The sequence below is a fragment of the Ovis aries genome, chromosome 17 (genome assembly GCF_016772045.2).
Source record: "Ovis aries strain OAR_USU_Benz2616 breed Rambouillet chromosome 17, ARS-UI_Ramb_v3.0, whole genome shotgun sequence".
NCBI lineage: Eukaryota > Metazoa > Chordata > Mammalia > Artiodactyla > Bovidae > Ovis > Ovis aries.
Window position 1 is genome coordinate 56,156,827 of NC_056070.1, and position 13,654 is coordinate 56,170,480.

General features: G+C 48.2%; 1 protein-coding gene across 1 annotated transcript; it reads right to left on the reverse strand.

Moving 5' to 3' along the window:
• Positions 1–261: 261 nt before the first annotated feature.
• HSPB8 (heat shock protein family B (small) member 8) lies at positions 262–13,182 on the reverse strand. Its single transcript, XM_004017375.5, has 3 exons — positions 12,453–13,182; positions 6,524–6,587; positions 262–1,259 (listed from the first exon to the last, which is right to left on the reverse strand). The coding sequence occupies exons 1-3, from the start codon at positions 12,817–12,819 to the stop codon at positions 1,100–1,102; spliced, it is 591 nt and encodes a 196-aa protein (XP_004017424.2). The 5' UTR covers positions 12,820–13,182; the 3' UTR covers positions 262–1,099.
• Between the last annotated feature and the right edge of the window lie 472 nt (positions 13,183–13,654).

Consider the following 13,654-nt stretch of genomic DNA (forward strand, 5'->3'; position numbering starts at 1 on the left):
TTTGCAAACATGAGGATAGAACTTGTAGACTCATCAGAGATGGTAGAGAAAAATGACAAAGACTCTGGGTTCTTGGTGGCATAACTGCTGAAAAAGTAATTCTGAAATCACTCATATCTAAACTTCTTGTAAAGTTAAGATATTTATGTCATTTAAGCCACAGTGCATTGAGCATTATTACTTGCTACTACAAGTACCCTAATTGATGTTGCATATCTAAGTGGTACAGCATTTAGTTCCCATCAAAACAACACACAAGGCTAATAACATCAGTTCCTTTTATTATTGTTTACTGTTATTTTCCCTAAACAACAGCACAATTCAAATAACAATGACACACACGTCCCACCCATATACACAATACCACTAGCCTGCCTGCCAGACTATTTGGCCTTTGCTTGGTTCCTGGTGGAGCTGTCTGGCGACAGCCCCCTCTGTAAAAATCCCGACTTGGACATAGGAGACACAAGAAAGGGGGGACTTTAACCAGAGAAGAAACTAAAGGACTTCTAACGTCCTTGGGTAGTGCCAGCTTGGGAACATGCTATAAATGCCTGGGTAGAGGGCACACAGCACTGTCTGTTTTCATGTGGTTGCTGGATAAATCCCATATGGAGATATAAGACCTGTCTATAACCCTTTGTAAACCAGGGCTGCAGAAACACTGTGGGGTGAGCTACGAGGGCTCCATCAACCAAACCAAGGGGCAGGTATGGACATTGGGAGCCCAGAATGGGAATCCCGGTCCCCAGAGGAAAGCAACTCTTGCATTAGCTGCAAGATAAGATACAAAGTGAAATGTTATGTCCCCTTTTATTTGTTTTGCAACTGTAAAATGTGCAACATTTTCATCATGATAGAAAAGGTAAAGAAGGAAAACTCCCAGCATTTTGGCCTAATGCAATGGAGCATAACCTGTCAATTGCGCCACCTTGCAGAAAAACCTACTACTAACACTATCCAGGGAATCTGGTCAATCCACCCCGACCCCCAACATTTTAGCCACACTAAATCTATGAGTTCAGCTATAGTAATGTATCCTGGAATCAGAGAAGCCCAGGGGTTGGGGAGGGAACAAGGAAGGGCCAAGACTGGAGTCTCAGGTACAAGTGACTTCCTGGCCGTCTTGAGGAAGCTCGTTGTTGAAACTGCTCTCTCCAAACGGTGAGTAAGGGGGAACCTGGGGAGCTTCGATGATCAGCAGGCCTTCTGGGGAAAGGGAGGCAAACACTGTCACAGGATCCACCTCTGCAGGAAGCCTAGGGAAAATAGAAGATTCATTTATTATTTTTAATACAGCCAAACATTCTTTTATTCATTTGAAAGAAAATATTTTTGATATTGCCTGGTGGGATTATTATCAAACATAATTATTATTATTATTATTATTATTATCAAAACAATAAAATTTAATAATCATAATCATTATTGTTATAAAAATAATAATCCCACCAGGCAATTCCATTACTATCCCTAATATATAGATGAGGCGATTGAGATCAGAGAGGTGAACTGATTTGCCCAAGGTAGCACAGCTGGCAAGTAGCACATGGGAAGAGAATTGGAATCCTGGTCTCCAAACTCAAGAGTAGCTGATCATGACACTCCTCTGCCTCCCCTCCCAGGCACCAGACTTTTGAAAAAAAAAAAAAAAAAAAAAAGTCCATGGTAGGGAAAGCCAGAAGGTTCAATCACCACAGATCTTCCCACCAGTCTAGGCTGATTCCACCTGTTGTAAATGCAGGGGTCTTGATGAAAGAACCAGGCAATAAAGTGACCCCATGCTGGTCATGGGCAGGACCCTTCCTGGAGGGGTTGGGGAGGTTTTTTGCTCTAAACAGCCACCTGTAGCCACATGAACTGCATCTACCAAGGAGATTCCTGATTAACAAGGAGCCTTTAGGGAAGGGTGGGAGAGAAAGGGAACTTGGGCAACTGCCAAGCCAAACTTCTGAAGTAGAGACAAGGCCAAAAGTTTGGACCTCCCTAACGGCAACTCACTCCAATATTCTTGCCTGGAGAATCCCATGGACAGAGGAGCCTGGCAGGCTATAGTGCATAGGGTCACAAGAGTCAGACATGACTTAGCGACCAAACCACCACCACTCTTGGCTGGGGGGATGGGCTGACTCTGTTTAACCCTTTACATGCCAACCCCTAGGGCACCTGGGACATATGACAGGGCAGCCATGGTCCATAAGCATGGACTTCACAGGCAGGCAGACTGCAGTTCAAATCACACCTCTTCCTGACTGTGTGATCTTGGGTTAGTGATCTCACCTCTCTGACCACAGGAAAAGGTGGTTTAAAACAGCACCTATCTTTTAGGGTGGTGTGAGAATTATGTAGGATGATGAAAGCAAAGGGCTTAGGACAGTGCCTGGTGCACAGGAAGCGCTCAATAGGCATCAGCTACCACACTGTCATTGTAGGCATCAGATGTACAAATGGGCACCTTGATAGCTGTCACTATTTGAGCATCACCACTGACCCATGAAATGTCAGCGGCCAAAAGGACATCAACTATCCAGGACAATGTTCCCATATTACACATGGGGAAACTAAGGCCCCAATATGGGAACAGACTTATTCAAGGGCTCTTACCAGGTGACCTCTATGTTGAACCCACTTGGTGGGAGAGCTATTCCTCCTCAGTCCTCTTGCAAAAGGGACTGAGGTTCAACAAAACCGGTGGGAAGATCTATGGTGACTGAACCTAAAGAAACTAAATCCTTTCATTTACAACTAAGGGAAAGTCTCAGCTCTGTTAACACAGAGCTTTAACATGGCTTTAACACCTCAGCTTCTACCATCTCTTGATATTGTCTCTCTTTTAACAAAGAAAGAGCAGATCTATGACTTAGGCCCTCAGGCAGGCAACACTGTCTGGTCAGAATTTAACCACATTTTGCTTTGGGTTTATTTCACAATTGCCTTCTTGAGTGAGTGAATGTTTGACTGATGAGAACTGAACCTTATCAAAAGTGGGTTGAGTGAAAAGAAAAAAAAAAATCAATCACAAGCAAATTATAGTATAGGGACGTAAGCACAGAAGGCAAAATAATAAATGAAGATGGTTTGTGAATGACTCATTTGGTCTCTCCTATCCATCCAAGTAGGAGGGCTTCCCAGGTGGCGCTAGCAGTAAAGAACCTGCCTGCCAACGCAGGAGACATAAGAGATGCAGGGAATAGATCCCTGGGTCGGGAAGATCCCCTAGAGGAGGGCATGGCAACTCACTCCAGTATTCCTGCCTGAAGCATCCCATGGACAGAGGAGCCTGGTGGGCTACGGTCCACAGGGTTGCAAAAGAGTCGGACACGACCGACCTGACACACACATGCACACGACCAAGTAGGAAGTTCACGGCTTTGAAGACGGGGAGACCTGCGTGCAATCCCAGACCTCCTCTTGTGGCCATGTGGCCTTAACTGAGGCCTGCCAACCTCTGAGCCTCAGTTTTCTAATCCACGAGATGAGCTTAAAAATACCAGCTCTCTGCGTGCTGTGCCAAGTCGCATCAGTTATGTCCGACTCTTTGTGATCCTATGGACTATAGCTCGCCAGGCTCCTCTGTCCATGGGATTCTCTAGGCAAGAACACTGGAGTGGTTTGCCATTCCCTCCTCCAGGGGAATCTTCCTAACCCAAAGGTCGAACTTGTGTCTCTTATGTCTTCTGAATTGGCAAGTGGGTTATTTGCCACAGCACTACCCCAATACCTACTCTATAGGATTCTTTTAAAGATGGCATAAAATTAAACCTCTACATCTTAAAAAAAAAAAAAAAAGGCACCATTGTCTTGTGTCCTGTCTATGGAATGAGTTTTCAATTAAGAAACTTTTTCTTTTTACGGTCCTCAGAGCTGGCATTAGATGCTTGTTTATTTATTTACTGGCGGTAGCATGTGGGATCTTAGTTTCCCAATCAGGGATTGAACCCACACCCCTTGCATTGGAAGCACAGAATCTTAACCACTGCACCAGCAGGGAAGCCCCAAACCTCTACAGCTCTTAACCTGGCACTTGACACACCACAGGGGGCTGCAAATGGCAGATCAGATACCAGGGAAGCTGTGCAGCAAAGCCACTAAAGTCTGCTCTGGTTCTGGGCATCCTCTGTTGATGACTTTCTGCATTCCCTGGTCTCTCACTCCAGGGAGGTGTGGAAAAGCCCCCGTCTCCAGTCTTTGCCCTGCGCTGGACCTGACTTGCAAATTCCAGTCTCTCCCTCATCCAGTCAAAATGGGGTCTTTCCCAAGGGGATGTGTGTGTTGGGAAGAATCCCTAGCTGTGGGCAAGGCAGACGGCTGGAGCATTGTGTCTGGGAGGAAATCTCCAAAGGCCTCAGCTGGGTTTAAGGAGCTTCTCTAAACTCTAACGACTGGAGTATTTCCTGGGAGAGGCAATGAGACCTCTGAGATGGGGCCGGGGCCATCCCAAACCCCAGTCCCGCTGCTTGGTGATGGAGTCAGGGCAGGGCCAGGAGGTCTCAGGACTCCCAGCTGCTCTTGTGTGATTCTAGTCTTGCTGAGTCTCTAGTAGATTAGTCCCCATGGGCTGAGCACTGAGTCTGTACACATTCTCTCACTCCCCATCCTAAGGGAAGGTGGAACAGAAGCCCAGAGCAGTTTAGCACGTGGCTCCAAGTCACCCACTCAGTCGTGGTGCCAGGACTCCCTACACCCAGAAGTGAGATTCAAAATATTTAATGACTGGCACAGCTGGACACTGACCAGCTGGAATGGATGGATCCATGCCATGGTGATGGAGGAGGGTCCTGGGGGCTCTTTGGTTGCTGGAACACGGGGAGGTTTGGAGGGTTTGCAAACAGCATCAGGATGGTCAAGTGACCGAGGAGAGCCTCTGGGGGGAGGGTGGTCCTGGCCATGATTAGCTCAATATTGTAAAAACAGCCCAGCACAGCTGCCGAGCCCCATTTGAGTAGTGGCTCTGCTTCCGGTAGCTTTAGGCATTTCTATCTGGTCAAGTAACTCGCAGCAAGCTGTTTATTTTCCCAGAGGCCTTCGAGATGGCGAGATCCATGAAAACGGCTATCTTTAGAGATGATGAATTTGCTGACTTCTTTCTGGCTCAGTCCCTTTCACAGCTTTGACCTGCCTGTGACTCCATCCTGAGACCTTAGTTCAGTCTCTTAAAAGAAACATCAGCCTTCTTGCTCCCCTCCCATCTCTCTCGTCTCTCCCCATCTCTCCCCTCTCTCCCCACCTCTGATCTGGCTGTGGTACTAGGGGAAGGTGTGGGTCTTGGTGATGGCAGGCCAGCCAGGGAGAAAAAGTATCTGGCATTTGCCTTATCAGGAAGTGTCTGCAGGCTTTTGAGTGCTCCAGAGGCGCCTGGTGGGTTAGGAATGGGCACATGGCGGGAGAGACAGGACTGCGGAAGCTTAAAGCTAAAAGCAGCCTCAGAATTTAGCCTGTGCCATCTGTCCAGACACAGGACAGCTTTGCTGGGGTGAGGGGAGGGGTTAAGATTCAATAACAACAACAGCAGTAAAAACAAACCGACACTTATGGGGACCTGCTGTGCGCCCACCAGGAGCTGTGATCTCATTTCCTTTGTGGGTATCTCCACAAGGCTCAGCATCCCTTCCTTTTATGAATGAGGAAAGGGCATTCCTTGCTCAAGAACTGAGCATGGTGAACTCAAGAGTTCAAGGGTCTGTTTGGGGCTGTTATGAATGCTCATTTTAAGGACCCTGGGTGTATCCTTTCACCTCTGGGAGATTTAGTTTCCCCATAATACAAGGAGGGTACTGTCTCTTTTCCCCACTGCATACCTTTGCTACAAAGGTGAAATGCGACTAGAAGAGACTTTAGAGCCAGAAGTGCACAGAGGGGCGGGGTGCCATTTAGGGGGATGAGGTGTCTGTGAAGCAGCCGGCCGCTGGCACGTCGCTGTGAGTCTTTTCTTCCTACAGGTATTGCCATCAGGGCCTCCGTCTGTCTTTGATTCTTTGACTCAGCCTGGTGGTGGCCTTCCTGCTACTTGCATAATCCCCCAGTCTCAGCCCTTCTCACTCCCCTTGGCAAAACTGGCCCTTCCTTTCTCCCAATCTCTCAGCCTCAGAGCCCTTCTAGGTAGTGAGTCACGAAGAGAGCAGGACACTTTCCAGCCGAATTCTTACGGGGGCCCTAGGGAAGGCCATGGGAGACTTGCAACAAGCAACCCTTGAAAGATTCTATTAGGAATTCGGAGGCATGATGTCACGTGGGTGGGTGAGTACCCCGATTTTCATGGAATCTTGGACAAGTCGTCTTGCCTCTCCTATTCTTAAATTCTTCATCTACAAAACGAGATTGTTAATCCCACCTCACAGGGCACTGAGAAGAGGAAATGGCACCCCCCCTTTCTGGGAACCCACTGTAGGTTTGTTTAACTTCTCACAGGGTTCAATTCCCTGCCCTGGGGCGGGTCTCTTGAAGGAGAGATGCCCAAGAGGGGTCCCAGGCATGCTGTCCCCACTCCAATCCTCCCCTGAAATCCAACTGCCAGGTTACTTACTGGATTTTCTTTGTGAAGTTCTTGGAAACGATGCCACCCTCTTGCTGCTTTTCTTCGTGTTTACCTGGAAGGGAGAGGAAAGTCACAAGTCAGCGTCTGTGTCCTGTGGGCATCATTCAGGATTCGGCTCAGATGGGAATCCTGCCCTGGCCTCCTGTGTGGCCTGGGGCTTGGTCTAGAGGCTCCAGTTGTCTGAGCCTCTGGTCCCTCCTCTGCTAAGTGGACACTCTTGAAACCACCTCCCAGGCTGTTGTGAAGATGCAGTATGACAACAGGTAGGTCAGGAGGCCTTGACCATGACTTGTAGATGATTAGGAGTTAAGACTCAGGAAATCACAGGGATGGCATCCTGTCTTCTAAGACCTTACACTGCACCTTCAAAGTCTCACATCTCACCCTTTGCTCCTAACCAACCAGGAGATCCTTGAGGCCAACATCCCAGAATGAGCGAGAGGATACAAGTCAGGCTAGTTTGCCAGCCCCCTGGGCTTTATAATGCACAGAGCCCTTTCCCAGCTCTGAGAATGGGCTTCTTTCTCCCTCAGTTACTGACCTGAAAACTCAGGCCCGGGGATGGGTCCAAGCTCACCCAGCAATTGTGTGGCAGCCCAGGCCTCAGAACCAACTCTTGGAAACTAAGCCGAGGACTGAGGTCTGCTGCCCCTCTGCCTGTTCCAGCTTCCAGTTAGTTCTTTGAGCCCCATTATCTGTACCTAGTCCTGAAAGAATTGCCTGGAAATAATGCATCCATCTCCAAAAACAAAACAGAAAACACCCAAAGGGTGTTTCCCTGAGAAATGACACAGGAAGCAACATGTATGTGAAATTCCACCTGCCCCTCCTCCTCCTGGCTGGCAGACAGGGGCTTTTTCTCTTCCCTTAGGAAGTAAAAATATGAAATTACAAGAGGGCTGGCTGTCATGTTGCAATTTATGTAACAAATTCTGAACCCTTTGGCCCCTCCCCACTCTTGGGTCTTTGCTTTTTGTTCTGTTTTTAAGGGAGAGAGTGTCTCTAATTTCTTTTTAAAGAATGTGGATTAGAGCCCAGCAGAGTCATTAGGCTCCTATTATTATTCACTCCTCATTTGTGGGGCCACACTGCAGGGCCGAGAATGCTCATTTACCCAGGGACACCCTTCTGAGGGGCTTTGGAATCTAGACTGTAAATAACCTTGTGTAATACAATGTCTTACTGCAGTCAAGATTTTAAGCTGATAATTTATAGGTGATTACATTATTCATTACCTTTTTATTATTCATTATTCCTTTATTAATAACTTTTTCTATTATAACGCATGTGTATGTTTGAAAATGTAGAAAGAAAAGACAATCAAAACCCTCCATAATTGCATCACCCCAAGAAAACTACATTTTTGTATACGTTCCAGATTTTTCTGTTACTGTGAAATGCATACTGTTATATAATATAGATGTATATCATCTATTTTATCAAAAATCATATTGTATGTTATGTCCGGAACTTGTTTTTTTCTCTTGCTGACCCATTATAATCATTTTTCCATATTACAGCAACTATTTGTTGAAAACATGACTTTTTAAAAAATTAATTTATTTTTTAATTGAAGGATAAATGATTTACAGAATTGTGTTGGTTTCTGCCAAACATCAGCATGAATCAGCAATAGGTATATATTTGTCGACAACATGACTTTTAATGGCTGCAGGGAAATATAAATTCATTCAGCCGATCCTTGGCTTTGGGGTACTGAGAGGGTTTTTGACATTGGAAAGAACCTCACTGTGCTGAACATTCTTATAGCTAGATTGTCACACCGAGCCTGATGACTTCCTAGGATAAATTCCATGTTCTAGAATTTTGAAGGCTTGCTCTGTATGTCGCTAAATTTCTCTCAGGAAAGGCTGCATCAATGTAGTCTCCCACTAGCTGGGCAGAAAGGGCAACATTTATAGGAATTCGTTTTTAAACATGAGCGTCTGCCTAACCAGAACATACTCTTCTGCGAATGTGCTGCTGCTTGGAGCTTGGGGAGTTTATTCTGACCTGCCAAGTCCGTGACCACCAGCTGCCCAGTTCTGATACAGGCCTGGGGCCAAAGGAACACGGTCTGTCCCCTGGTCCACTCCCCAAAGCCTGGGCCTCCAGAGACATGCTTCCCCTGGGGACAGGCCAGTGCCTCTGACTCAGCCCTTTTGCACACTCGATATCCTGGCAGTAATAAACAATGATGATGACGGTAAGAATGATAATAGCAAACTCTTTATATTGCGCTTTCTTGGTGTCTACCACTGTTCTAAGCACTTTACTGATATCAACTCTTAATCTTTCACAAAAACCTTAGGAAGCATTACCGTTTTGTGGATGGGGAAATGGAAGTTCAGAGAGGTTAAGTGATGTGCCCAAGGTCACACAGCTTGGACGTGCTGGAGCAAAGACTCCAAGGCAGTGGTGTAGGTCGGGGTTTGAGTCTGCTAGCACTTTGCTCCGCTTCTCTGAACCTCAGTTTCTTCTTTTCTCCAGTGGTGGTGACAACTTTCTAATTATTGGGTTCTGTGAGGAGCTAGTGAGAGTGAGTCACAGAATTGCTTCAGTAGTTGTAAAAGGGGGATGCTTCTGGCTTATTTTGATATTTGAGGAAAGAACTGGTCCTCAGAAACAAAATCTCTCTGTCTATGCTCTGCAAATAGAATATGCGGTTGGGGAAGCGGGACTGGGGGAGGGAGTTAGAGCTGCTAAGAGGTGCCAGTTGAAGCTTAATTTGCATGTTATTTTAATATCTATTTATTGGGGCAGCTTAAGTATTATGACTGATTTTTAACTTTTTAATTTTGCTTTCCTATCTACATTTTCTACCATAGAACATTTTTTTGTAAATAGGAAAAAAAAGCAGCAATTATTATGAGTCTTTAAAAAATAAGAAAGAACTCATCTAGAAGCCAGGGGAAGCCAGGGGAAGCCCCTCACAGCCACTGAGAAATGTAGGTGCCAAGGAGCGGCATCAGCACTTCAGGGAAAGCTATTGGCCCAGCTGAAGAAAGGAAGTGCTGTTTCCAGGGAAGGCAGAGGCCCTAGGATTAAGGAAAGGGGGTGGAATAAAGCCTCGGGGCTTTCCAGTTCCTTCCTCCATCAGAGCCTGGCCCAGTGACCCATGAAGAGAACATTTCTTGGCTGGTGACTGTGGGGTGGGGGAGGGGTGCGTGTGAAGCATGATGGAAATCATCTAGTCTAGCAATTTCCAAACACTTCCCTGGACCTAGACACTCATGTGTGGTTGATAAGACAGGGCTGCCTTTCAGAGACTCATAAACTATATCAGCAAATTCAAGGCTCTGATAAGTCCTGCAGTAAGGAGACCTGTTTGTAATTTTGCTTCATATGGTACCTTTGAAAATCCTGGAACCCCTCCTTCCATTTATTAGACTCCTAGTGATATCTTAAAACATGCCATTTGGCAAATACTGATCTAGTCCAACTCCTTATAAAACCAAGGGTACATGTGAGGCCCAAGAGGTGGTAGGATTTGCCCCAGGCCACTCTAGAAGCAGATCCTGTCATCCTGATTCTGAACTGTCTAAGCAGGCTTAGCTTTGAATTTCCGACCTTGTTATGGAGAAGCAGATAATCTCAGGTGACTGTGTCTGGGCCTCAGTTTCCTCAGCTGTTAAGTGGGTATATCAAATCTATGTATATTTTCTCAGAAGTCCATGTGAGGAGTCAGTGAGCCAACACATGTCAGCCTTTAGCACAGTGCCCTGCATGAAGAGTTTCAGGAAGAATGGGTGTGTCATTAAGTGAGGTAGGAGGGGAGACTAGTCTGACTTCCTACGTCCCTTGAAAATTGCTTTTTTAACGGAGCCCAGGATGTAAATTTGATTTTAAAAATCCTATTATAAGAATCTCTGTATGTACTCTCAGGGCACTGGCATTCTGTCAAGTCAAAGTTGCTAAGTGCATAGCTGTGAAGCATTTTCAACCTAAAAAGGCATTGTCTTGTTTTTGTCTTATTTAAGCCCCCAATGACCCCATTTTACAGATGTGGAAGCTGAGGCTCTGTGACTACTCGGAGCCTCTTGGATTAGTAAGGTACTCAGCTGGGGTTGCAGCCTGGAACTCCCAGACCCTATCCAGAAAGGAAAATGAGAGAAAAAGTCTTCCAGGTTGGACAAAGGTCTCCTGGAGGGGCCACAGGGTATGGGAGACCCTCTACCCAGGGGTGGAAGCCTCTGAAATCCTAATTAAAACAAAGACAGGAGGAGCAGTGATAATAATCACCTTGTTTGTAGAGTACCAGGCAGACGTTTTCAGCTCCATCTTACAGACCTCTGCATTTATTATCATAGACTGTGCATATTTCATCTTCCCTACAGCCTTGCTAGTTGGATATTATTTACCCCCATTCTTTAGATGGGTAAACTGAGGCTCAGACCAGTGAAAAGACTTTCTTGTGCATATCCACCCAGAAAGTATAAACAGTGGTGGCGGGATTTGAGACCAGGTCTCAGGGAGCATCTAGCAAGCATTCATTAGGTATGTATATATGAATTGGGGCCTTACTTTGTGCCCCGCATTTTAATAACATCAACAACAGCAACAGTACCGATCCCTTGTGTTCCAGGCATTGGGTACGCAACTTTATACACATCATTTTTTGTACGCACTTAACATGTGTTGTCTCATTTAAGACACAGTCCTCAGGCGGTGCAGCCATTTGAACCCCAATTTCCAGATAAGGAAACAAAGCACAGAGCAGTGGTTTCAGATGTCTGGCTCCCCAGCCAACTCAGGAAGCCCGGGCTGCCCCCCTCCACCATCATAAGGCTCCAGTGTGCCTCCTAGCCCACCACACCCTCCAGAGTCTCTGATGTTTATAATTCTGCCTGGGAGCCTTTGAAACTGCGCCGCCCCCCCCCCCCCCCCGCCCCCGGCCCCTGAAGACTGCTCTGTTGGGGCTTGTCTCTGCCCAGCCTGTTTGCAATGGCTTTTATTGATTTTCCGGCTGTAGAGCTTGCCAGGAACCTGCTTTTTAATAGAATGTTAATTGGGACGGAAGAGACAGAAAGCTTCCCACCTCCCCCCTCGCCCACTGCTCTGCTTCACAGGGACTGAGTGTCCATCTCCTCTTTCCTGTTCCCCCAAACATTCCCTTTTCCAGAATGGGATGTGGGCAGGCCCCAACTCTGCCGGCTGCTGACTCACGGCGTGTCCTTGGACAAGTCCCCGCCTGGGCCTCAGCGTCCTCAGCAGTAAAATGGGACTAGCCCCCTCCGCTTCTAAGGGCTGGAGTGAGTTGAGAGCAGGAATAGAAAAGCTGTAGCCCTTGGCACCTAGTAGGTGCTCAACATATCAATTCACTTCTGACCTCCCAATTCCCCGACTTAACCTCTCTGCACTTCAGTTTCCTCATCTGTAAAAAGAAGAGACAGACAAGACCTGCCTCTTCTGCTTGTGTTCACTGAGATGCCACAGGTAAAGCTCTGAGCATGGTGCCTGGTAGACATTAACCGCTCAATCAAGGTTACCACGTCATAGCTTTGTAGCCGTGATTATGCCTCAGTTTCCTCATGTGGGACAAGGGAAAGGTGTTTCCCTTGAAATCTGAGCTAGTTACAAACACCCCCTTCTGGACTGTGTCTTGGTGTTGGGGTGCATGAACCCCGTTTCTTCTTTGTTTTTTTACCCCTATATCTAATATTCTTTACATTAAATTTTGCTAAAACAGGTAGTGTGGTTTCCATTTCCCTGCCTGTTGGCTGGTTGATGCTGCACCCAAAGGTTAAAATTTCTCCTGGGAGCCGGAAGAGAAGAGCTTTTCTGTAAAGATAACTTTTACGGGTTGCATTCCTGAGCCCTGAAGTCACCTGTGTCATGCTGTCATAGCGTCCCCTCTAAGGGAGCGTCCTCCCCACCCCCCACTCCCATTCTCTCCTTCTTGTCCTCCCCCACTCACCAGACACCTCCACGTATCCGTCCTTGGTCTTTACCATCAGCTCCTCCGGCTTAAAGCTGTGCACGTTGACACACACTTTCCAGGGCTCCCCGGGGAATGGTGGGGGGCTCCTGCCCTCAGCAGGCACCCCAAATCTGGTCATGGCAGTGGGCCCCCGGGGCACCATGCCCGACCTCAGGGTCCCCGGCCAGGCGGAGGAGAGTCGAGGCAGGGCCCAGTCAGGCCAAGAGGCAGTCAAGTCGTCAGGGAAGGGGTCCATGCCAAAGCCATCGTCCAGCAGGCGGGAGGACAGGGGCGAGTCCCGGAAGGGGTCTCGGCGCCGGCGGCTCGTGTAGTGGCAGGGGAAGGGCATCTGACCGTCAGCCATGGTGGCTGCTGAGCTGAAGGGGAAACAGAGGCTCAGAGAGAGGGAGCCGCCTGCCCAAGGTCACACAGCAAGGTGAGGTGGGTGCGCTGGCCTTCCAAGCTTATTCTTCAGATTCAGAACCATCCACTGCCAGGGACAGAGGCACACACTTGGCTGGGGTCCGAGCCCCCAAAGACACTCTAGCCACCGAAGGCGACCTCCGGTTGCTCCAGCAGAATTCTCAAGGCCCCCTCTCCACACAGCCTCACCGGAGATCAGCCAGCCGCCACTGTCCTCCCAAGCCGTCCAGGCCCCCAGCCAGAGCCACTGAGTGAAGCCGAGAGCTTAATAAACCCGGGGACGCAGGCCTAGAAACTTCTCCTTGCTTCTCGTGGGCTGGGCGCCTTCTATTTATTGCTTCTTGGGGCTGGAGGCGGGTTTTGTAAACGCCTCCTGTCACAGGAGTATTCGGAGGTGATGAACCAGCCCCAGAGAATCCGCTGAGGGGGACAGCTGGCCTCCCGGGGGGCTGGGAGGGGCCTTCTCTGCTTCCCCGGACTCTCCTCCCCCAGCTCGGCTCAGCCCCGCCCTCTCCGCCGCTCTCTCGCCCGGAGCCCGCCCGCCCCTAGCGGGGCACTATGGCCCGGCTATTAATAACCCTGCCTGGGTGAGGGCTCAGGTCACCCTCTGGAAATACCTTCCTCAGAGCCTGCTGCGTCCTGCCTCCTCCCTGGGGACCCGCGGAAGGGGAGGAGAGAGACTCCGGAGCTCAGTGGATTTGAAGGCAGATGGCCCTGGGTTGCCGTCCCCTCTTTCAAGCCTTTAGCATCCTCAGGCTCTCAGTGCTTGCCTTCTG

What these genes read in the sequence shown, in the direction of transcription:
- HSPB8 (XM_004017375.5), bottom strand. Translation starts at nt 12,819, where the DNA reads ATGGCTGACGGTCAGATGCCCTTCCCCTGCCACTACACGAGCCGCCGG. An exon ending in CGGATACGTGGAGGTGTCTG is followed by an intron (nt 6,588 to 12,452) that starts GTGAGTGGGGGA and finishes TCTCCCTTCCAG; the next exon opens with GTAAACACGAAGAAAAGCAG. An exon ending in AACTTCACAAAGAAAATCCA is followed by an intron (nt 1,260 to 6,523) that starts GTAAGTAACCTG and finishes TATTTTCCCTAG; the next exon opens with GCTTCCTGCAGAGGTGGATC.